Raw genomic sequence first — 24,745 nt, forward strand, 5'->3', positions numbered from 1 at the left:
CCCATCTCGGATAAATACCATCGGTGAGATAATAGGCCATATGACACTCTCTTCCATTTACAGTGTAGGTGACTTGCGGAGCTTGACCATTAATTATGTCATCAAAAACAGGTTAGCGATCAAGAACATTGATATCATTTAAGGTACCTGGAGGTCCAAAAAACGCATGCCATATCCATAGATCATACGAAGCAACCGCCTCTAAAACGATTGTGGGTTTTCCCGAACCACGTGAATATTGACCTTTCCAAGCGGTGAGACAATTCTTCCACTCTCAGTGCATACAGTCGATGCTTCCTATCATTCCGGGAAATCCCCGATACTCTCCAATATCAAGTAGACGTTGAAGATCAGCTGGTATTGGTCTTCTTAGGTACTCATCGCCAAATAAATATATTATTCCTTCCACAAAATTTTGTACACATAACCGAGTTGTTGTTTCACCGAGCCGGAGGAAGTTGGAGGTATTCGTCGACCGCATCAGCCGCATTGCCATAGGCTAAGGCACGAATGGCTGCCGTACACTTTTGAAGTGGAGAAAGACTTTGTCTTCCAAGAGCATCTCTCTTTTCTCGAAAGAATTGAACTTCATTGGAGAGTCGATCAACAATACGCGTGAACAGTGACTTGTTCATTCTAAATCGTCGTCGGAATAGATTGTGAGGGTAGGTTGGAGTTTCACTAAAATAATCATTCCATAAACGCACGTCGCCTTCTTCACGATTTCGCTCGATATAAACTCGTTTTTTTCTTTTTTTCCTCTTTTCTTCTTGAATACCATTATGAATTGATAAATTGTCAAACGTTTGATCAACAATTTGATCGAAATATTGATCAAATTGTTGATCAGAATATTGATCAAAATTATCATCATTTGATCCATCAAAGGTATTATGAGAAGAGGATGCCATTTTTGGGAAGTTAAAAAAAAACAAATGATCTTTGTTTTTATGAGGATGAGGGATTGAGTTTGTGATCAAACGCTCAAATTGGTGTTTAAAAAAAGGAAAAGAAAGGAGAGATTGAGTTTGTGATCAAACGCTCAAATTGGTGTTTAAAAAAGGAAAAGAAAGGAGATATTGAGTTTGTGATCAAACGCTCAAATTGGTGTTTAAAAAAAGAGAGAGATTGCGATAGAGAAATGATCGTTCTGAGTAAGAGAGAATGAGTAAACACAAACACATAAGGAGACTCTATATAGAAACACAAACACAGAAGGAGACTTTATATAGAAACACAAACACAAACGTCAAACCATTAAAAAAAATCCAGTGACACAAACTTCTTCCCGTGACACCTGCTGTACAACAATACTACAACATGATTACAGAAGCAGCGTGAAAAAAATAAACAAGACTCATGCATGAACGAGACCCCGTGACACAAGACGACAACTATGTTTGCTCCACAACTCTTTCACTCCGTGACACAAGACGACAACTCTGTTTGCTCCTTCTGATCGTTCCTGAAAGGTAAGTGTAAAATAGAAATCGTAAGAACATTATTCAAAGACAGGAAACACAAAGCAAACTCTAACATTAAGGGTTTAAAGACATAGAGTTACAAGACCAACCGAGACAAGAAACAAGAAACAGAGAGTTACCAAAGACAAGAACAGAGACTAACACATTAAGCAACAGAGTAAAAATGCTAGACTTCTAGTTATATATCAAGTCACTGATGAGCTTCTTCTTGAGGGCTTCTTCATAGTCGCCTAGAGGTTCTTTTTTGGCAATAAGAGAGTCAAGTAGACTCATCTTCGAGACCTTCTCTTTCACTACCAAGTCTTTCTCTTTCACTACCAAGTCTTTCTCTTTCACTGCCAAGTCTTGCTGTTTAATGTTACACATTCTCTGAAACTCTGCATGCACAGTCTCCTCTGCCATAGTCTTCTTACCACCGGCCTTTGCAGCCTTCACACCCGCTGGACGCTTGGATCCAGTAGCTTGCGAGCTTGATGAATCTGCACCATCATCACACTTCCTCTTCTTAGAGCTTCCATCAGTTTTGGCAGTGGCAAGGTCACACCACTTCTGATCGTTCCTTAACTCCTTCCAGGCATGCTCAAGGGTGAATTTCTTCTTGTGGTTATTGTAGAAAATTTCATGGGCTCGCTTCAGGACATCATTCTCATTGCATCCGCTAGCCTTCTCTCTCGTTGCGGCTTCATAACACCCACAGAACTTGCTCACCAAGTTGTTAATCTTGTGCCACCTTTGCTTACAGTGGCTAGGCTCTCTCTGCTCGCAGCCAGCAAGCTTCGGACTTGCCCCAAAGTAAGCTGCGACTCTCTTCCAGAAGGCGCCTGATTTTTGCTCGTTACCAACCACTGGATCCTTACTTGTGTTAAGCCACGAGCTGATCAATACAACATCATCAGTCGGCGTCCATTTTCTTCGTTCCCGACGTTCGCCAACATCGTTCCCGACATCATCAGTGCGTAGAGGAGGAACTCGAGATGAAGATAGTGTACTATCTTCATGGTTAGCAAATGAAATACTTTGTTGGCTAAGTAGCTCAACAAAGTTTGAACTCTGCATAAATGGATTAGAATCCATCTCGACAGGATGCTCAAATAAGAGAGAAAAGAAAAGCACAATGATGAAGAAGTGAGAAGAGAAGAACACGGATAGAGGACAGATGAGAAGGAAACATATTTTTATACACTGAAGAAGGTAGCAATGCATTGATCACAAACCAACATTTGCTTTCTATCTTTTTTTATACACCGAAGAAGGTAGCAATGCATTGATCACAAACCAACATTTGCTTTCTATCTGAGTGGACATATATCTAAAACATTAAACACAACCATAACCTAACACAATTTATTATCATCAAACCATCCATATCTATCAAACCATAACTTCTATTTATTATCTTAACAGAACCATTACCTAACGCAAACAGAGTTTTTATTCAAACATAGGAAAGAGAAAGGTTTTATTCAAACAATCCATATCTATCAAACCATTGTTGACAAAGTATTAGCTTAACATAACGCGATCATCACACTACACCATCCATATTACCGACGATTCAATACCACCAACGAATACAAACAAGAATCAATAACAACATAATCAACCGCAAACAACCAACGAATACAGACAACGCTTTAATCAACAGGATCAGAGTAAAGATAAAAGTTTTACCTGTCTGAACAGTCGTAGGCCTTTGTTGTACCTTGATACGATCCACGATCATGCTCACACAAAGACAGAAACCAAAAAAAAAATTTAGTTTTTCAATTTTTAACAGTTCACGAACAAGAACCGGCTCAATCAAAGACATGCATAGTTGAATCAATCAAAGGCATGCATAGAGGAGAGAATCAAAGACACGCTTTACCTTTCGATTCCCTTGAGAAACAATCGCCGACTCTCCCTCGTCTGAGATAGCCACCACGGGAGAGAAATCGCCGTTTCCTTCACCGAGGATAGCCACCGATTGAGAGCTCGCCGTTTTCCATCGTCGACCAGAGACACCCATAGAGACGTCGACCAAAGCCACATGGAGAAATCACCGTTTTTATCGCCAGAGGAAACGAAACGAAAAGAGAACGGAGAGAAAGAAAGAAAATAATTCTCCTCCAGCTTTCCTCTAGCCAATAGCGTTGTGCCACGTCACACTTTGGAACCGTCCCTTCCAGCTCCAAATTAGGAGACGTGCTTTCGGTTTAATGCGTTTTTCCTTTTTTTTTTATCATTAATTACCCTAAGACACACCGCTAAGAGATGGCGTTAATGGTGCTCTAATACCCTTATCACATTATTTACCAATCTACCCCTACGGCCAGCCCTAATGCTTCCTAAAGAGGAAAGCCCAGAGTGGCAAGTACCTTAAATAACATCAAAAACCAGCACCGTCTCTTTATTTTAGAACATGATTAATGTGGAGTTCTTAGGGTAGGTTCTTAGCGAAATATAAGAACCCGTCTCTTTAACTAAAAAAACTAAGAACCGACTCTTAAATAAGATATTTAAAAGCTGGTTCTTAGTTTTTTTAGTTAAAAGTTAAGAGACGGGTTCTTATATTCCGCTAAGAACTTCATCCTAAGAACTCTCTATTAATCATGCTCTAATGTCACTAATCACACGTAATCCAGTGTGGTATTAGTCTCTTTAATCACTTTGTTTAGAGAAGCACGGAGTGAAATAATTGGGACGGAGAAAAAATCTTTCTCTTTTCTCTCATAAAGGGTATTATAAAAAATAAAATAAAATAATGTTAGGAAAATCCTCCGCCAACAAAAAAGAAAAAACATCTTATTATATAAAGCTTGGTTCTTCAAAGTTAACCACATATCAGACAAACCTCTTCAGCAATGGAACTTCCCATTAGCATATCTTTTGGGAGCATAAGAAGATCGCTAAGCTCATTTAACAATACAAAGGCTTCACTTTCAGCATTTATCATCATCATCTTCGCTGTTCATACATTTCAGTGAGGCATCTAGACCAATTACCAATCTGCAACATAGAAGGTTATGCTATTGGATTAGTCAGCGTATTTTTTCAACTCTCTAACGGCTATGACCAAACTGAACCTTTTTTTTTTGCTACAGCGTTTTTAAGTTGTGCTCCTGATTCAAAGGTTTTGGAGACGACCTTTCTTCTCTGAATCACCATTCTCACTTCCATTTTGATTCAGAGGTCTCTCTGATGCGAGCCTTACCAAACGCTTGTGAAACAATCTCCCTTAGAGATATGATGTTTGGTAACCAGAAGGTCAACCTAGCAAGAAAAAAAATGTTTAGAGAGAATCAAGATCCTGAAAATGTTCAACTCACATGTTAAGTTTTAATATAAAGCCCATAGCAACAGACCCAGTATTATAAATCTAAATAAATAAAATTCTGGCTCATTTTTATCTAGATACACACAGTAATTGGTCGGACCTATCACAAATTTTAGTTTATTTTTAGCGGATCTCGGCCTCTCAAAACCCTCCAAGGGTTTCTCAAAGGGTTACTCCAAAGGTTTTGCTAGAGGTTACTCCAAAGATTTCGCTAGAGGTAACTCGCAAGGTTTCGCCAGAGGAAACTGTGGCGGCTAAGGCTAAACAAAACAGAAAAGCAAAAAAAATCATTTCAGATCATTATTTGATATCATTAGGCCAAGGCAAAGAAAACTAAAATAAGGTATTTATTTTTTTTTGCCCATTTTTTTTACGATTTGAAATTCGTCAAATAATTATCTGAAAAAAAAAAAAATTTGTTTAGCCGCGCTCTCCAACACCGCTCTCTCCAAAGCCAAAACCAAAACCACTCAAGGTGTTTGGTTATCTTTGCCCAATGTTATACTGATTTGAAATACATTATCTGAAAAGTGTTTTGTTTACGGTTCTTCTACAACAACCCTTTGGTGCTCTTTCGCATTGTTGATCTTATGCGAAAGAGAGTAATGGCTTTGTCTATTTTGTTTCAAAGACCAAAGCAAAAACCATTTGAAATATAATTGTAATCTTATTTAGTGACCTCTATCTACCAGCAGCCTCTAATCACTAACTTCCAACAAAATCATTAGTTTATTTTTGACTTAGAAAGCTACAAGGTTGATAACCGAGAACCTTAGAATATACAGTAATGTGGTTATATTATCAATAGTATCTACTATTCATCGTATACACATATTATACTGTACGATGAACATGCCAAATGCATAAAGCCATAATCAATAAAGTATATAGTATTAAATTTGTTTTGTATCCTTTTGTTCAATTATATGCATTCAAATTGTAGAGATTGGTGACTTTTTTAACACATGGTGAATTGATCAACAAGAACAAAAAGCAATGCGTCGCTGTTAATCGTGTGAAAGGGAGAGGCGCATTAGTATAGATTCTCTAATCCACACCTGCATGGTTAGATTTGATCCATAGATTCTTGAATTTACTTTTAGGGTACTATAGTCTTGATCTTTGACCCACCTTATAAAAACATATTTAGCTTTTCGCTAAAAAGAAGCATAAGTAGTTACATAATTAACATCATACATACAATGTCTAATATATTTTAATTAATAGAATAACTAGAATGTAAAACTATGACACTGAAGTGATCAAATTGGTTGTGTGAATAAGACGTGTGTTCGGAAAGTTTTTATTGGCTTCGCCGTGGGGTGCTGGTGCGTATGAAGCGCGTAGAGAACCTACTCAAGGTCCAATGGCAAGTTTTAGTTGGGATTGAAGGGTGTTTACAGCGACGGTTAAGGATTCAAACCTCTCTCGATCCAGTTTATGTTTTGGTGATGTTCGTGTGCTTCGAGGTTATCTCGCTGCTCTTCTTATCTTGAGGTTATTGTTGATGAGTTCTCGCTAGGTAACCTCGTCTTTGGGTACAAGGTTAAAGCCTCCTCCCATGTTGTTCTGTTCTATTATCCTGCCTCTCAACATCTTTTTTTTTCTTCGTTGTTGTTAGCTTTGGGGGTTTGTGTTTTGTTCATCTATTGGCTCTAAGAGGTATATATTACTTCGCCAACTCTTGGCTTCAGACAATGTTTTTATTGTATGCATGTAACCGAATGTTTGATCTAATCTTAATGTACCAGATGAAAAAAAAAAGAAGTGATCAAATTGGCATGACATCACCAGTCCTTACGTCACTAGAAACCAAGATTAATAAATCGAACCGGATCGATAACGCGGTAGGACTATGATGACTCTTTGAAGATGATTGTTTTTTGGTTTACACGGCTGAAATTTTATAGCCACCAAATAAAAACAAAATAATTGAAATATAATAAAATTAGATAAACTGATTGAGTGAGACTTCATCAAACATGGGTTCTATTGTGATTAAGGAGAGATAGTTGACGCTTTATAAATTATCATAGATATTTAACTCGTATGAACAATAGTTGATACTCTAAAAAGATTATAAATCTAAAACTTATATCTTGTGATTACTATATTGTTAAGATTATAAATCTTAAAAAATATAAAAGTTTAGTAACTTTAGTAACCACAAGCTCATGGATTCCTTTTTCTTTTAGCATTTTGAGAATAATAGTACTTACTTTTTCTTTTGTCAATTTCTCTACAAGATCCTTGTCTTTTCCACACATCTTCTTCTTGACTAAGCTAAAAAACAAAAAGACAATAAAATAATAAAAAGAAAATAAAACTTATTGGGCAAGCACAAGGACATAAACCACATCAGAATAGATTCTTATCATCATTCATTTATATAAATACACACGAAACCACGTATCATCAAACTCACTCAAAAAGAAATACAGAGAATTCAAAAAAAAAAAATTGTTAGTGAAAGCAGAGATGGTGATGGAAGAGAAACTCGTGATCAAAGAACTAGAACAAGGGAGAGAGCTAGCGAAACGTTTGATGAGCAATCTCAAAGACACTTCTTCAGTTGAATCCAGTAAAACATTGATCTCTGAAATCCTCAGTATCTACCAGAATGATATTTCCATGCTGAGCGTCACCGAAGAGGACAAGAACATCCTCAAGCGAAGCCGTGAGATCGATGACAAAGATACTAAAAACATATTCAAAAAGAGGTAAACAGAGTTCAAAAGAGTGGTTCTTTGTCTGTGTCTGCCTCTCCCTCTTCCATTTCAGATTCTTTATCCTCGGGATAAAGCGTTTCTTTAAGTCGTTAGAGATGAAAAAATCTCCTTGTTACACATTTATGAGATGGAAGGGGCGATGAGGATATGGGTGATCGATAAGATTGATGATGATGAAGCCAAAGACCTGTCGTGGAGGAGCGACGTGGTCCTGGATCTAACATGTATTTCGAAAGCTTCTTGTTCGACGAATAGAATAAAGTGGCAGCACTGTCTTGTGTAGCAGAATTGCGTCATAAATTTGAGACCAGAATCTACATTGCTGACGAGTATATGGATAAACAAGTTTGTGGAGCTACGATATCTATTTTCGACTGGCCACGTATCATCCCTTAGCTTGGTTCACGTTCAGAAAAGTACACCTAAGAAGAGGCAAAAGAAACAGAGGTTGTGTTATAGCCCTTAAAATGAATTACTCTTTCTTTTTGTTTTTTTCTTCTGGTTTGTTTCGGTTTAGGCGACGCTTGATTATGATTTCGCTTGTTTTGCTTTTGTGTATTGGATTATTTATTCAAATACAATGGTCAGCTTGTACCCAATTCCGCTTCAAATGTTTTATCTTGGAGAGAATGTCATTACATAAGCAGAATCTTATTCATGGACTGAGAGTGAACAATCGCAATACCAAACTAGATTCTGTTCAGTAACGTAACCTGTCCCAAAGGCGTTTGCTTCGAATCTGTTTTGTTTTTGGATATCTTTTACAACAGCACACACATACGTACTTAGTATACTCTCTTACTAACTACTACACTTGCACTTCAACTACTACAACTTAACCTTAACTCTACTAAGGCCATGATTATCGTTAATTTTTTTTTCTCTGATTAAAAAAAAAAAAAAACCAATCGCAGACCGCCACGTGTCAGTGGGGCCCGCAAACAGTACAAGAAACAGACCAAAGTTGATCCTTCTTTCGCGACTTTGAAACCGATTTTAGTGGTTTTGTGGAACCTTCAACATTACTTTTTTAAGAAATCTCCTTTGGGATCCGCGATATTTATGCTTAGCAACTCTTACCAACTCAAACAACAACTCTAGACTTGCTAGACATTAAACCAACACTTCACACATTTGATGGCTTAACTAAACTAACTAGACTTAACAAGAACCAAGTCTCTTCCTTGACTTCTTGTTGTTGTCGTTGGATTTACTTCTTCTTCTTCCTCTGTTGCTTGCGCTCCAAGCTTCTTTTTCTTCTTCTTCCATTCCTTTGTAACTTCTTCTAAGCTACTCTTCTTTATTCTTCTTCTCTTGGAGTATTTAATCAAGGTTCAGTCTCAACAGATTCAAAACCGGAATGTTACTTTATTACCAGTTATTTATACTTCCTAGAATCCAAAAATCTAACCGTAATCCAAATAAACCGAAAAAAAGCGAATGTGTAAACCAAACGTATGTGGTGAAAATTAAGTTTACTTAAACCAAGTAAGCATTCCATAATGGTCGACTGAGAGAACTTTAAGTCAATTACAACCAAAAGTTTTCGAAGATATTTTTGTTCTTTGCAAGTAAAACTTTCGTAGAGATCATCGTTCTCTTCACCTTCTCTCTTCTTTTTTGCTAGACTAAAATTTGGGGGAAATGTTCATTTAAATCCTCAACTTTTTAATTTAATTGGAAAAAAGCATGAATTTTTGCTTAGACCATTTAAAGCACCAATTTAAACCTCAACTTAATTTGACTAAACCAAATTTACTTCGTGTAACGGATTGATTTAACAGAGTTAAACACCGTTTTCAATTTCCGTTAAATCTCTCAAAACTACGTTGTTTTTTTTTTAAATTATATTTGAAAGGAATTGAATTCATGACCAAAGCTACACTCTTTGTAAACTCGAACCACTAGACCACTTACAATTTTATTAGCTTGAATAAATACCAATAGATATTATTCTTCTTGTCCGAATCTGTTTAGTTTTCTCCTCCTCCTTTTCCATGGAAGCTCACAATTTAATCAGTTAAATTTTTTTTTTTTGCTAAACGATGTTCTTCTTGGTGTAACAGTTAAAACTTTTCTTCCAACGATAAACTTTTTTTGTCCCGACTTCTTCATCTTCTTCTCCTTCTCCGGCAAACACTTCTTTATTCTCTCTCTTCTTCCTCGCTCTGGAAAATCTCAGAAAATTACAGACGAAAATCCACATCAAAATCCATGGAATCTCCGGCCATTCTTCAAAGAACACGTCTTTGTCCAGTCGTTGACCGTTTTTCAAATGTATCATCACAAAAATAGGATTTACACTCTTCAACATTTTCTCCTTACAATAACCGATTGAGGGATTTAGATTGGGAGAAGTTGATTAGGACAAGAAGAATAATATTTGTTGGTATTTATTGAAGCTAACAAAATTGTAAGTGGTGTAGTGGTTCGAGTTTACAATGAATGTAGCTTTGGTCATGGATTCAATTATTTTAAAATACAATTTTAAAAAAAAAAAATTCTAAAACGACGTAGTTTCAGGAATTTAACGGAAATTGGAAACAATAGTTAACTCTGTTAAATCAATCCGTCACACAAGATAAATTTGGTTTAGTCAAATTAAATTAAAGTTTAAATTAGTTATTCAAGATAAATTAGTGCTTTAAATAGTCTAAAAAAAGTTCATGCTTTTTTACAACTAAACTAAAAAGTTGAGGATTCAAATGACCGTTTTCCCATTAAAATTTAGATTGTAGATAGACAAATATATGTACATTGTTATGTTTTCCTAAATATAATGGGCCATGAGAATGGCCTTGCTTATAACAACGAGAATCGACCTATTCATTGTCTAAACTGCCCAGCCCATAAAACTATATTAGCCTTGGAGTATTTATTTAAATTTATTCGTCAGTGGTATATCGTGGCCTGTTAATCTCCACACCTTTCACGTGAGACCCCTCTCTCGAAATGGAGAATAGATTAAGCGACGTTGACGTGTTTTAATCTCCTCCTCTTGAAACAAATATCCTGCCTCCACGCAAAACATTCTTAATACCCTCACCTTTTCTCATTATTTACCACTCTACCCCTACGACCAGCCCTAATGCTTCCGAAAGAGGAAACCCAAGAGTGGCATTTCCCGTAAATAACACCAAAAACCAGCACCGTCTCTTTAGCTTATGTCACTAATCACACGTAATCCCGTGTGTTGTTAGTCTCTTTAATCACTTGTTTAAATAATTGGGCAGCCAGACGAAAAAAATCTTTCTCTTTTTTCTCGTAAAGTAATATTAAAATTAAATAAAATAATGTGGGGAAAATCCTCCACCAGAATAAAGGAAAAGCATATCATTAAAATATGTGGCTTCAAGCCTAAATTAATAATTTAAAAAATATAAGGAAACGAAGAAGATGAAGAAGGAATGATTCTAGTGTGCAGAGAAAGAGAGGATTCATTGTGTATTCGAGATTAGATATTATTTTGCTTCTCGAAGTTTATAGCCCTCACACCTTCCTTCGTCGTTGTGGATTCTCGCCGATTCGCTCAATGATCTGACTGTGATGATCTCTACGTATCCGGTAACCGACTTTGATTTTCGTGTATTTATCGTTTTCGTGTGGATTCGAATTCTCACACAATCTTCGTGTGTAGCTGCTGGAGATTTTGGTTATGATACGTTTGAATTTGAACATGCAATTGATTCTGATGCGATTGTTATGATTAGGTTATGAGGCTGTCTTGTTGATGACGATGCGATGAATGCTATGGAACGAGTCGGTGAAGAAACGGTGGGGAGTAACAACGTGCAGTTGAAAGGACGAGTGGATGATGTTCCTACGGTGAATGAATCGGAGCCTGGAAGCTCAGCTCACAACGTTGTTGATATCGACAAGGCTCCGGAGGAAGCTAAGATCTCTGTTGAAGAGCTGACTTATAATAGAGCTGTTCAAGGGAGTAATAATAATAATAATAATAATCATATGGAGAGTTCTAGGGCTGGCAAGTTCGAGCATTTGTATCGTCTTGGATCTTCTGCGTTTAGAGGAGGAGCTGGAGATGGAGGAGGAGGAGGAGGAGATGTTGATTCTCAGCCACGTGATATGGATCAGATGCTGTCGAGGATTAGGCAGCAGCTCGCGGGAGCTCCTTCGGAGAGGCAAAACTTGATGAAGCCTTTTGTGAACAAGAGGAGCGATCAGAATCTGGAAGCTTTCTCCGAGCGTCTGAGAGCAGCTGGTGGAGAGAACAGCGTGGGGCCTGCGTGGATCAGCGACGGTGTCCAGTTGAAAACTCCGTTGGGTTCTTCGAGTTTTTCTCAGCTGATACTTAAAAGAGCTATGAAGGGGAAAGGTGTTGTTGGTAAAAACCAGGAAGCTCCTCCTCCTGAGTCGCCTATTGCTCATGATCCGTTGGCTGTAAAACCAATCCCCAAAGGTAATGGGGTTGTATCGCATGGTGAAGGGAACCATACTAACTCTTCTTCTTGTGGAATCAGTTTGAGGGAGTTTATTAGATCGAGTTATGGTAAACGAGAGAAACGACACAGCCTTTCTCTATTTAGGCAGCTGGTGGAGCTGATTGGCTCAGCACATTCGCAAGGATTGTTTTTGCTGGAACTGAGACCATCTCTTTTCGCTTTGGTCCCGTCGAAGAAACTTAGATATAATGGTACTTTCGGAAAGAGCAGTATAGAATCGGATGGTGACGAAGATTTGAATAGGAAGAGGCACGTGGTTCAGGAATCATCTCTTGTGGGTAGGGATTTGAAGAAAAGAAGAATGGATTTGAACGCTCCAGGGAATCAACTTCAGGCCACTTCAAGTGGGAGACCTTTGAAAAGGAAAAGCCCCTTGATTGATTTAAACGTGGTTGATGTGCGTAATCCAGACAGTTGTGAACTTCAACAGCAAAGCTATATGAAAAATTTAGGCGTGCCTTCAGTGACGAGAAAACAGTCTATGTCCACTTGGCTAGAAGAGCAATGGTATACTTGTCCAGAGGAAATAAATGGAGAAGATATCGGAGAGAAGTCAAATATATATTCCCTTGGTGTTCTTCTATTTGAGGTAAATATATATATCACCGGTTTTATAATAGTTGTGATATGACTTTTAGTGCTTATGTGTTTTACTTTCTTTCATTTTCTGTCTGTGTGCTAGTGGTTTAGGCTATGGGTAATTTCCATTTCATTTTTCAGTCTTCTCGTAATCGTGAAATTGCTTAGTATTTGCTGTGTAACTTGTCAGTTTTTAGGTTTGCTTGTTTGACCCTTTGATGTGAAGATGCTTACTGAAAGCTCTAGCTTGACCATGGTTGTTTCAGTTGCTATGCCATTGTGAGTCCAGTGAGATGCATGCTGCAATGATGGCGGATTTACGTCATCGGATTCTCCCACCAGCATTTCTCTCAAGATACCCAAAGGAAGCTGGATTTTGTCTTTGGCTTCTACATCCTGAGCCCTCCTCCCGACCAACAGCTAGGTATATAGACAGAAACTTATGGTAGAAGTCGTACAAAGGAGAATGCGTGGGCCCTGTACTTGAGTTTTCTTTTATATATATTACTACCTTAAATATATCAGATTTATTCAGTTGTCAAAGAGTCTTGAGTCGTCTATAAGATTTCTTTACTGGATGCCTTCAACTTGTTTTCCCTCATTGTTGTGAATATCCAGTGTGATATCACTGTAATTATCTTGTTGTTTCTTTATATGTTCTCAGTCTCTTCTTTTTCTTTGACAGAGAAATACTGAAGTCTGAGTTGATATGTGTGGAGGATTCAGTTAAATCGACCGCTGCTGATGAGGAGATATCTGAGCTGTTACTTCATTTTTTGTCTTCACTTGAAAAACAGAAGAAGAAAAATGCATCTAAGCTTTTGCAAGACATCCAAACCTTGGAGGATGATATCAAGGAGGCCGAGCGAAGATATTCTTCAAGAGCATCTCTGGTGAGATCTCACGAAGCTACTGAAAGAAAAGTGCAGTCATCTCCCATAGGCGAGGGCAGTACAACTACTTCTGGCGCCTTGTTTGTACCAACTGCTAATACAGACAGGCTGATGAGTAATATCCGTCAACTTGAAGATGCATATTTCATCATGAGATCACAAATGAAGTTATCGGATTCTACGGCTAGTGCCCGTTCTGACAAAAGCCTTCTAAAGGACAAGTGGTCTGAAAACCAAAATAAGGATCAGGATGCGAGAACCAAAGGAAAATCGTCAGATCAACTTGAAGTGTTTTTCGAGGGGTTGTGCAAATTTGCTCGGTATAGCAAGTTCGAAACCTGTGGAACAATCAGAAGTGGAGACCTTTTAAACTCCGCCAGTGTGGTCTGCTCATTGAGTTTTGACCCTGATGAGGAACACATAGCAGCTGCTGGGATATCAAAGAAAATCAAGATTTTTGACTTCAACGCATTTATGAATGAATCTGTCGGTGTTCATTATCCACTAGTAGAGATGGTCAACAAATCGAAATTAAGCTGCGTTTGCTGGAATAGTTACATCAAAAACTACTTGGCCTCGACTGACTATGACGGTGTAGTCCAGGTGCGTATGGAAATTTATGGTTTCTCCTGTCTATGTTACGCGGTAGGATCTATAGGACTAAAGCTCATGTACTCTTTATAAATGTTAATCATGTGATAATATTAGGTAAAAGAGCTGTATGAGTGACCGTGAAAATGCATCGGTCCTGGTTTTTAGCTGACATTTTCTTACTGTGTGGTGAATGCAGATATGGGATGCTGGGACTGGACAAGGATTTTCCCAATACACAGAACACCAGAAGAGAGCCTGGTCAGTTGATTTTTCTCCATCTGACCCGACGAAATTTGTCAGTGGAAGTGATGACTGTTCAGTAAAGCTTTGGAGCGTCAATGAGGCACGGTTCTTTCCCTTAGATCTCATAATACTGCTAGAATTTTTATTTTTATGTCCAAATTATTATATATAGCTCCAGAAAGTAATGGAACTTTATGACTATCCAAAAAGTAAACTTATATTCTTTTCTGGTGGCTATGCAGAAACGGTCATTAGGAACAATCTGGAGTCCAGCAAATGTGTGTTGCGTGCAATTCTCTTCATATTCCAATCATTTATTGGCATTTGGGTCAGCTGATTACAAGGTCTATTGCTATGATCTTCGTTACGTCAAAACTCCTTGGTGCACATTGGCTGGCCACGAGAAAGCTGTTAGCTACGTTAAATTCATGGATTCAGAGACCATCGTCACTGCTTCCACTGATAACTCTCTCAAGCTTTGGAATCTCAACAAGACAAATTCCTCTGGTTTGTCTCCTGGTGCTTGTTCAATGACGTATAAAGGACATACAAATCAAAAGGTTACTCCTAAAAACTTTATTCTATCTTACCTTAACTTTCTCCTTTATTAAGTTAGTTCTGATGTCTAAAATCTTTTACCGGAATACAGAACTTTGTCGGATTATCGGTCTTGGATGGATACATAGCCTGTGGTTCAGAGACCAATGAGGTATTTTATTACATTAGCTTAACACACAGCCTTTGGGATACTTAATGGTTTGCCTCTCAACTTATAAAAAAAAAACGTTTTCTACTTGGATGTTGTTTCCTTTTCAGGTATATAGTTACTATAGATCCTTACCAATGCCAATGACTTCATACAAGTTTGGATCAGTGGATCCCGTTTCTGGAAACGAATACTTTGATGACAATGGACAGTTTGTGTCGAGCGTCTGTTGGAGAAAGAAATCGAATATGCTTGTAGCTGCGAATTCTACTGGAAACATGAAGCTACTAAAACTGGTTTGACATTTGTGGGCGAGTGAGTTCTTTTGGAAAACAAATCTCAAAACCCTAATCTCTCAAGTCTGTATCCAAGACAAACAGTTTGACTTGAACCTACTTTTTTGTCCTGGAAACGTTGAATCCTATATGACCGTGACAGGCTATGGTTGGCAACCAAATCTCGGAGAAGTTTGAAGCAAAAAAAAAAAAGGCTCTCTGCGTCTGTGATAATATTTGATTCTTCTTCGTTAGTAACTGTATATGAGATGAAAGTTCTCAGATTCTTCGGAAAGTGACTCAGATTTGGTCTTGAACAAACAAGTTCGGCATCAATGTGTAATGATTAGAGGTATATAATCTGTACAAGTGTGTTCCCATAGCTTCATTATGTTATTGTTGTTGGATATCTTATCTACTGTGTTAGAGATAATAAAGCGAGAAAAGAGGTCTCTGATTATTATTTCTCTGTTGGATTATAAAAACAAATCAAGTGAGTTTCGTTTCGTGTTATGTCGTTTTGATATCAAGAAAAAAATATCGAAAAAGTGACAATCAGAACCTCCTACTAAACTACAATGGTGTATATACGAGTTTACACAGGTATAACAAAAAAGTATATAAACTCGTAATACAATCTGGAAAGTCCATTTACAAAGTCTTGTTCCACTTACCAAACGTAAGTCTTCTGTCTTTATGGGTGAAGTAGAATCGCACTCACAAGAAAAAGTTGTTTAATATTATTTTCTGAGACCACGAAATGGTGAGAAATCAATTCATTATTTCCAAATAGTGATGATATAAACGGTAAGGACATTGTCTTAACTTCTGCAACTATTGTAAAGTGTTTCTAAATATAGAGAAAGTTGAGAGAAACGCATTGATTTATGACTTCATCTCCATGTGCATACGATGTTTGCTAGTGTGATCAAGTCCCTAGAAAAAACAAGCGTACTAGAGTATGGCGTTGATGATGCGCACATGGGTTTGGATTGGCCTTCGTCATTGTTCCAATGATTGTTACAATTCATTCAAAACAAAATATTAAAATATATCGTATAGATCATAAATTTTGCAATTTAGATAAAAAAAATTAGAAAATCTCACCCTTTTGTTGGCTTTAAAAACAGTGTTCAAAATAATAATCAAAACATTATCTTTCCTTGAAGCAAAATCTTACTACCATTTGGTTCTATCCATCTCTTGCAAGTCATGTTTCACATTGGCCAGGTAAGAATCTTTTGAATGTACCTGCAACAAGTCCGGACGAACAAAAAATGAAGAAGATGCTTTTGCGGATTCAGTAGAAAACAAATCAGCATAAAATCGACAGTGAATTGGCATAATATCATTTTTGGACACTTGTTCATCATGACACTAGCAGTTGTATCTTTCACCTTTGTTCTGATGTATCTATATACATTATCTTGCAAAATACGTGACCAAACATTGGTAATAGAATTGGAACCATAAGAGGCAGGCTGGGTTAACAGGGCACATGGCTGCTTGACAAGTCCGTTACTGCATCCTTTTCATTGTCCCTCTATTTCAAGCTCTTTGTGCTAATCGTTAATTTCTTTCTCTAATAAGAAAATAAATATACCATGATTTATTGTCTTGAAATGATTTATTGTCTCTTTCACAACTTCACATCTTATGCATCTACGTTCATTACCCAAATGTTGGTATGTAAAACACTGGTTTATAGGCCACATATTATTATGAAAGAGCTTACGAGATATAATGTTTACTCGTCATATATAAATCTATAGACGGTAGAAAAAGAAGAAAATACTATGCAACTATGCCAAGTTAAAGTTGCCCACTAATTACATTCACTAATTAAGCTCTCTGTTTTTTAATATTTTATTTTTAGAATAACGAGTATTAGTCTATAAAATTAATACGAAAATGTGTTTTTCTCCACACCCTTCAAGTACCAATTAGAAAATCTAGTAGAGTATCATGATTGAATAAGTCAGAGAGGCATGGGTCATTCAACTATTCACCTCACATGTTGTGTGTATCTTTCCTTCTGTATACTGTATCACATGTTGTATGAAGCTTTTTGTATGTTTTTAGTTACCCTTGAAAAATACAACTTCAGAACGTTTCACGATTTTCAAATTCGAATTTTCTAAGTTTTTGAAAAGGTAATAACCCAACATTATTTCCAACTGCAACATGCATGTTCGCCTAATATTTAAAAGACTATTAGAGCATGATTATTGGAAGGTTCTTAGGGTGGAGTTCTTAGCGGAATATAAGAACCCGTTTTTTAACTTTTAACTAAAAAAGTTAAGAACTGGTTCTTAAAACTCTTACTTAAGAGCCGACTCTTAGTTTTTTTAGTTAAAAGTTAATAGACGGGTTCTTATATTCCGCTAAAAACCCTACCTTAAGAACCCTCCGATAATCATGCGTTTATATCTGAAACATATAAAATGATTGATGTTAATGATCCAACGGCTAATACCTCTAACGAGTTTGTCAAATAGTCACCTAATAAAGATTACACCAATCATTAAACAATAATTATAATTGTACAGCAGATTATTCATGTCTTACATTCAACAGCCGACGTACTCCAAATTAAAATAAGCCAAGTATAATCATATACTCGTCAAAATAATTATAAATTATGTGGCATAGAGTGACATTGTAAGCTGATAAAAGAAGCTCACTAAAATGATCCAAACAATTATATCAATGCCAAGTAAACCGAGCTTAACTAATTTTTATGTTTATGTAAACTGAAACTACCTTATGAGCAATCTACCTAAACAATTAAACATTGATGAATGAAGCGTTAATCAAAGCTGATCACCACCTACTAGCCGTTAAATTAATCAAGAAAAAGGAAAAACAACATTGCATAGAAAGAGAATCGAATCATCATCGGTTAAAAAGCAAAGAAACAAAGAAATTGGAGACACTGGTGGAGTAATGACGTATAATAGGTCCAGTTTGGCTGCCAATCTGTCATTCAACCCCACCACTACACTAACAAAAAGAGATACTTTTATTATTATTTAAACAAAATAACTAACAAACAAAAAATTACAGAAAAAAGATATAATCACATCACATGGCCCCTTCGTCGCTGTAACGTTACTAAACTAGCCGCCAAATTCAATTAAATAATTTTTGTTTTTGTCTACTTTCGTTACAATTTTTTTTTAAAAAAAATATTAAGCTTTATTTATTTTTAATTTCTGTTTAAAAAAACCATTTTGCTCTCACGAAATTTTCACCAGTGAACAAATAAATAATTCTAGAAACATATCAAATGTCATTTGATTGAATAATCAAATGTCAATTTTGACAAGGAAGGAAACTATGAAAAAAAAGGAACAATCTCGGAAAAATCATGCTTAGTTGACTGGTAAATAGATTTGACCGGGCGAAATACCGGTTCTAACCGGAAATCACGAACCGGGTTCACCTACTATATAAACACACACCTACACAACTTGTCTCCATACATCATCATCCTTCTCATTTCATCTCCGTCTCTGCAGATAACTCTCTCTCTCGCCGGATTTTTCATTTCACCTGCAGAGCTCACGATCTTATTCAATGGCGTCGAGAAACTCCGTAGCCGGATTCGCGTTATTCACATTCGTATTCGCCGTCTTCTCGTCTCTCGCCGGCGCTCAAACCCTAGCTCCCGCTCCTGCTCCCACCAGTGATGGTAACTATCATCGCATTTCCCCTTCCAGATCTGAATCAATAAACCGATCTCGATCTCTAATTTGAATTTGGTTTTTGATAAACAGGGACATCGATAGATCAAGGGATAGCGTATTTGCTAATGGTGGTGGCGCTCGTGCTCACTTACCTAATCCATCCTCTCGATGCATCTTCTTCCCTCAGCTTCTTCTGATTTTTTTTTTTAGTTTCATTTTGAGCTATTTTTGTGGATAACAAACAGTCTCTAAGAAGAGTCTCTCATGATTTGCGCTTCTTCTGTCTTGATTATTATGATGATGATTCCTGGGGATTGAACCTCTCTCTCTATTGTTTTCCATCAATCATATTGTTTGTTTGTTTATAATCTTTTATATTTAATTTATTCTTATTCATATATGTCAGCGTGGTGCTGTTGTTTATTAAGGTTCAAATGAAATTACCAGAAACTTTGACAATTTTTTTTAACTTTGAACAAAAGAAAAAAAAAATGTAACAAAAGTAAGAGATTAGCACATTTCTAATTGCCATTGGGAATAAAGTTTACTCTCTCTATCCCACTATACATCAAAAGGTCTGGTTTTCTTCTTTCAGAAAAAAAAAATGAATTATGCAATTTTTTTGACAATTATTAACTTTGAATAAATTAACAAAACTAAGATATTATTAGCACACCTCTACTTGATCAATGGCGTATAGTTTTACTCTCATTATAAAATGTCAAATGATAGGAAATAATATATAGTCTCACTAGTCGATTATTTATGACATGTCACATGTTGCATACCCCTCCTTGACCATGGAGTTATTGTATTCTTCCCGACAAGAATCTCGTGTCGTAAAATTAAATAAATAAATCTTAAAATTTTCAAAAGAATTTTCTTTTATTTTTGCCGTGCAAGTTCTTATTGAGTGTAGATGCCAAGGACTTCTCTAGCTTCTGCATCCAAATGTAATCTTTGTAGTAACTACAAAACGTGTTACTACTGTTGGTGAAAGTGGTGCAGCCCGTACTTGACCACTTCGTAAAAGGAAACCACAATGGCTACAGATGGTCCAGCCCGTCCAACTCTAGCCCCTGCTCCACTAAACATCCCTCTCATTCCTCCATCCCTATACAATAACACCAACATACAGATCTTAACTTTCTACTAATGTCAACAAGGAAACTGTTTCCTTTTGCTAATTCATACCTCCAAATCTCAGCCAAGGTTTGTCTTGTCGTCATTTTCATAGCTCTATCTCTATTCTTCTGCAAAAAAAAAAACAAAAAAACAAAACCGTTTCAATGTTAGTTTGGTTAAAGAATCCAAATACAACCTCAGTGGAGTTACTGAAGATGAAATTAGTTATGTGTTTTTTAACCTCTATTTGACGCCGAGTCTTTGCAACATCAAGTGGGCAAGTGGCAGCAGCAGCAACCGCACCAGCAACAAAACCAGCAGTGAAGTTTGCTCCTATTATACTCCCCGCCCTTGGTTCTTCACCCATCAAAGAGAGAATGCTTCTCCGTGTCTAATTAGTCGTCAAGAAACAGTCGTGAGGAACACACAATGGAAGATTCTGAATACTTTTTTTTTTAACAGAGACAGAATTTTACTCACGGGCTCAAGTATCGACCAGCAGATTGCAGAGAACGGAACGTCCCTAGCAAGTTGAGCACCAAGACCAGTCCACAACATCCTGTAATTTTGTCCATTACTCGAAGAACCTTTGACTGGATTCACAGCGTCAACTAACGTCTTCCAAACGCCAGGAAGTTTCACACCTCTTTGCGTTCCCTTAAATGCCTAAAAAAACCCAAAAGTATACATTGGTTCTCTTTGTCTACTCTCACTTACAAGGATATAACTTCAGCTGACTATGTCTACTAGACTACTATTATGGAGTTGCTAACTTCTCTGCTCATTAATAGTCTAAAAACTGATGAAATAAAGGCAAGCCATTAGGATTACCTGCATACGCGTCCTTGCCAACTCAACAGGATAGATAGAGATACAAGCCAAGGAGCGTGCTATAGTCCCGGCAACAAGTGGGACATAAGGCGTCAAAGATGGAGACTTCTCCGCCGTGAAATCCTCCATTATATTGCGGAAATAATCATAACAAGGCATGTAGATCCCAACCTAATCAACACACATTCACCATGATCAATAGGTTGCATAAGAAGAAAGATTCTTTTAATTGTCAAAAAGAGGACTCACGGTTGGAACGGCCAAGGCTAAACTAGCGTTAGTACCTCTCCAAAGCCTAGAAAACCCTTCCTGCATAAAGTCGTTCCTGTGAAACTCTACCAATGAGTAAATAGTGAACCACCACAACAAGACTGTATAGTACTAGATTATGTCACACTATACCAGAAGCTAGCACAAGATGTAGTATCATTCACATGACAATCAGAGAATAAAGAATCCACACATCACTGTTACTCTTTATTGGCATCTTAAACCAGACAAAAGATAAGACAAAAGCTCTAACCTGTCGGATGATTTTAATGAACACATCAAGTGTTCCCTTGTACTGATGATCTGAACATACAGTTGCAGAGCCAGTAATACGACACACCCCTGGAGAACTACTAGGTCTCAAATCATGTGCCACCTGTGCAATAAACAGAAGAAGATGTAATCAATCAAGAATCCATTTCAAAGCTGCTTATCGAACATACCGTGGAGTTCGATTCGAAACAACCAAGACGACATGAGCCTTGGTACGGAACACCTGCAGCTTGTGCTTGTAACCTTGTCTGCTTATTACAAACCAAAACAAAAACAAAGCTCGATCAGATTGTCTCAATAACAGACTAAAAGTGTGGAAAGTTGGAACCTTGACGACATCGAGAGGGTTGACTATAACCGCCGATATAAAAGCGGCGCCGCCGGCGGATAAAGCTCTTTCTCCGAATCTCAAATTCTCATTCACCATCGGTTTCGATTTTGATTCCAATTTCGCTTCTTCTTCCACCATCATTGGAATCAATTCAATTTCAAATCCTCGAGCAATACACACGTCGTCGTTGATCAGATTGATTGGTGATCTTCTAGGGCTTTCCAATTTTGCATGGGGAATCTCAAAAAAAAAAGGAAAGAAAATGATTCGTTGCGACGTTGTTGCCCACTGATGCTAAAAAAAAAAATCAAGCAGAAGACACGCCAAGATGCCGACGTTTTCAAACCATTTGACCGCACTGCTTGCCGTTTTTGACTTAGCTTCGTTCACACTATGGGCCTCTTATGGGCCTAACCCCTCTTTCGCCAATGCCTTATGCTTTAGGATACACCACTTCTTCTAGTGGTCATCGTAGCTACAAAATCTTGAGGCGTTATTATAGTCAAAACGACAAGAAAGTGTTGGGTGAGATCTATGAGTTTACCTCTGATTCGTGGAGGGTTCTTGATGCCTCCTTTCCTCTTCTTGGCTACTCCGTGAATCGCAACGGCGTGTGTTTGAAAGGAGACGCTTACTTTGTTGCTCCTCGAGATAAAGTAAATGATGCTTTCTTGATCACAAAGTTCGATTTCACTACCGAGACGCTCGTGCGTCTCCCTCTTCCGTTTCAGAATCTTCATCCTTGGGATAAAGCGTTTCTTTCGGTCGTTAGAGATGAAAAAATCGCCTTGTTACATGTGTGGCGGTACTGTCTTGTGCAGCACACTTGCGTCGTAAATTTTTGACCAGAATCTACATTTCTGACGAGTATATGGAGAAACAAGTTTATGAAGCTAATAAGATATCTACTTTCGATTGGCCACGTATCATCAGTTATGAAGAAAAGTACACCTATGAAGAGGCAAAAGAAACAGAGGCTGTGTTATAGCCCTTAAATGAATTACTCTTTCTTGTGGTTTGTTTCGGTTTAGGCGACGCTTGATTATGATTTTCTTGTTTTGCTTTTGTGTTTGATTTAAAGTTTAAACAAAATATTCTCGTTTTTCCATGAAAACGGTCTATTCATCAACAAGAATAGGGGCTATAATGTTTTGTGAAGACAATTAAAACACGAACCAAGCTGGCGAAACCAATAGTAATAAGTGGTATCTTTATATTGGCCCAATATCACTATGAGCATTTCACCAACTAGGTATATTAGCTATGATACCTAACACTATTATTGTTTATTATTATTAGAGAAAACAAACTAAGGGTTTTGGCATATTATAAAGACAAATCATCCATCACTGAATTAGTGATGTTGATGCATCGAAGTCTAACCTCTATTGGCTCAAACAGCTGCAGAAATGAGTGTCATGTTGGACCCGGATTCGAGTAGGTGCAACATGGAAAAAAGAGTTAACTTCCTGCCAGATCCGATATAAATGTACCTAAAACCGCATAACGGTCCACATTCAATATGCATTTAACTTGTTTTGAATTGAAAAAAAAAGAGAAACAAAACTAAAGTAGCTCAAGCCATAACCTACACCTCTTGACGTGGGTTATAATCATAATGTTTTATGTTGTTGGCTGAGGAAGAAAAATCTTGTCCAAACCGTTCAAAACTTATAATCATGAGTCGAAAGATGTAAGTTAAAAAAAATGCTAAATCAATCTCTACAAATTACAGTCGTTATGTTATAAAATTTGAATTTACGTAAGTTTCTTTCACATTCAAGTGTAATATTGTTTAAGTGACAAGTTGTGGGAAAACAAAACACTTTGTGCCTTTATTCTTTGTTTTTTGCATTGTTACCTAAATTGACAACATGATGACAAGCTTTTGAATCTTTGATATAACAGCTGATATTTCACTAGCATCTTACTTAGTTTACCAGCTTTGTATTTACAACAGAACCGACGTTAAACCGTGTGAGATCTAAGTGTAAAGCGTTTTGAGAAGGTATTTTACTTAAAAGAAGATTTTATGGGACCCAATTTAATCTCATTGGTACAGAGATTTTGTAGGCAACTTGTCTCACCTCTCAATTTGATTTGGGCCAACCTCTGTCTGATAAAGACATTACCTTTTCCAACGTGGTTCTCTCCATGGGCTTAGACCCACTTTATTTATTGCTCATCTAGGTGAGATATATACTGTATTACAAATTAAAGTCTTTTGAATTTACTGCGGAAAAACGATTGGTTGATATTGTTTTAAAACATTTTTTTGTTTGCCTGTCATTTGAAAAACTATTAACAGAGCATCTCCTACCATACGCATTAAGTTAAAATTTCAGAATAAATTGTCAGAATATAAAGATAATTATATAGAATTCCTCCTTATAGATGAGTGGAGCGTTGAACACGGTCCTCTCTCCTTCAGCTCTGTCATCTCTCTTCGATCCGACACAGAGGAAGGATGAGATGAACCTCAGCCGGAGTTATTCTAACTCCGTTTCGATCGGTTTGATTCTGGGAGGCGGTGATTTCTCTACACCGTCCTCGCTAGCTTCGGATTCCGGGAATCGGTGGCTCCGCCAGCACTAGATTCGTCGGCTTTCGGTTCCGGGAAGCGGTGGCTCTGACAGCACCGTTTTTCTCCGGCTTCTTGGTCTGTGATCCTCGCTTTTGCGCTCTCTTCGCTCAATCGACTCTCGATCTGAGACTCCACGTTGGCTGTTCTTGGATCGATCGTAGATGATTGATTTGATTCTTCAAAGTGTGGATCGGTGGTGGGTTTGAAGGGTTCGAGGACGGTGTTGGGTCGCGTCTCTTTCCGACTATGGTGGAAGATCTTTTTTACCATTTGATGCGTGATGTTTGATCTCGGTATCTTGTTTTTCCGGTGTGTTTTCCGGTGGATGCCGTTTAGGGTGTCGGCAGCGTCTTGCATGTC

General features: G+C 37.4%; 5 protein-coding genes across 6 annotated transcripts; 3 read left to right on the top strand and 2 right to left on the bottom strand.

The window, feature by feature from the left end:
- Positions 1–1,658: 1,658 nt before the first annotated feature.
- On the bottom strand, positions 1,659–2,431 carry LOC106337796 (glutathione S-transferase T3-like). The gene is made up of 2 exons (XM_013776915.1): positions 2,418–2,431; positions 1,659–2,358 (listed from the first exon to the last, which is right to left on the bottom strand). The coding sequence occupies exons 1-2, from the start codon at positions 2,429–2,431 to the stop codon at positions 1,659–1,661; spliced, it is 714 nt and encodes a 237-aa protein (XP_013632369.1).
- An 8,450-nt stretch (positions 2,432–10,881) lies between these two features.
- Positions 10,882–15,788, top strand: LOC106341980 (protein SUPPRESSOR OF PHYA-105 1). The gene is made up of 8 exons (XM_013780747.1): positions 10,882–11,093; positions 11,240–12,581; positions 12,838–12,995; positions 13,257–14,067; positions 14,255–14,401; positions 14,544–14,861; positions 14,951–15,010; positions 15,118–15,788. The coding sequence occupies exons 2-8, from the start codon at positions 11,271–11,273 to the stop codon at positions 15,307–15,309; spliced, it is 2,997 nt and encodes a 998-aa protein (XP_013636201.1). The 5' UTR covers positions 10,882–11,093; positions 11,240–11,270; the 3' UTR covers positions 15,310–15,788.
- A 2,959-nt stretch (positions 15,789–18,747) lies between these two features.
- LOC106336639 (arabinogalactan peptide 16) lies at positions 18,748–19,371 on the top strand. Its single transcript, XM_013775530.1, has 2 exons — positions 18,748–18,976; positions 19,062–19,371. Exons 1-2 carry the CDS (start codon positions 18,862–18,864, stop codon positions 19,166–19,168), a joined length of 222 nt encoding a protein of 73 aa, XP_013630984.1. The 5' UTR covers positions 18,748–18,861; the 3' UTR covers positions 19,169–19,371.
- Positions 19,372–19,632: 261 nt separating this feature from the next.
- LOC106336638 (mitochondrial carrier protein MTM1) lies at positions 19,633–21,944 on the bottom strand. 2 transcript variants are annotated; one of them, XM_013775528.1, is made up of 9 exons: positions 21,799–21,942; positions 21,641–21,718; positions 21,451–21,573; positions 21,177–21,236; positions 20,928–21,098; positions 20,577–20,762; positions 20,338–20,487; positions 20,166–20,224; positions 19,633–20,085 (listed from the first exon to the last, which is right to left on the bottom strand). In XM_013775528.1, exons 1-9 carry the CDS (start codon positions 21,940–21,942, stop codon positions 19,956–19,958), a joined length of 1,101 nt encoding a protein of 366 aa, XP_013630982.1. In that variant the 3' UTR covers positions 19,633–19,955. The 2 variants fall into 2 exon arrangements, with proteins under 2 accessions (XP_013630982.1, XP_013630983.1); XM_013775529.1 differs by having other exon boundaries at positions 19,635–20,085; positions 21,177–21,252; positions 21,799–21,944.
- A 285-nt stretch (positions 21,945–22,229) lies between these two features.
- LOC106337797 (putative F-box/kelch-repeat protein At3g17540) lies at positions 22,230–22,789 on the top strand. Its single transcript, XM_013776916.1, has 2 exons — positions 22,230–22,606; positions 22,651–22,789. Exons 1-2 carry the CDS (start codon positions 22,230–22,232, stop codon positions 22,787–22,789), a joined length of 516 nt encoding a protein of 171 aa, XP_013632370.1.
- Positions 22,790–24,745: the final 1,956 nt, after the last annotated feature.

This window comes from Brassica oleracea, chromosome C4 (assembly GCF_000695525.1).
Source record: "Brassica oleracea var. oleracea cultivar TO1000 chromosome C4, BOL, whole genome shotgun sequence".
Taxonomy (NCBI): domain Eukaryota; kingdom Viridiplantae; phylum Streptophyta; class Magnoliopsida; order Brassicales; family Brassicaceae; genus Brassica; species Brassica oleracea.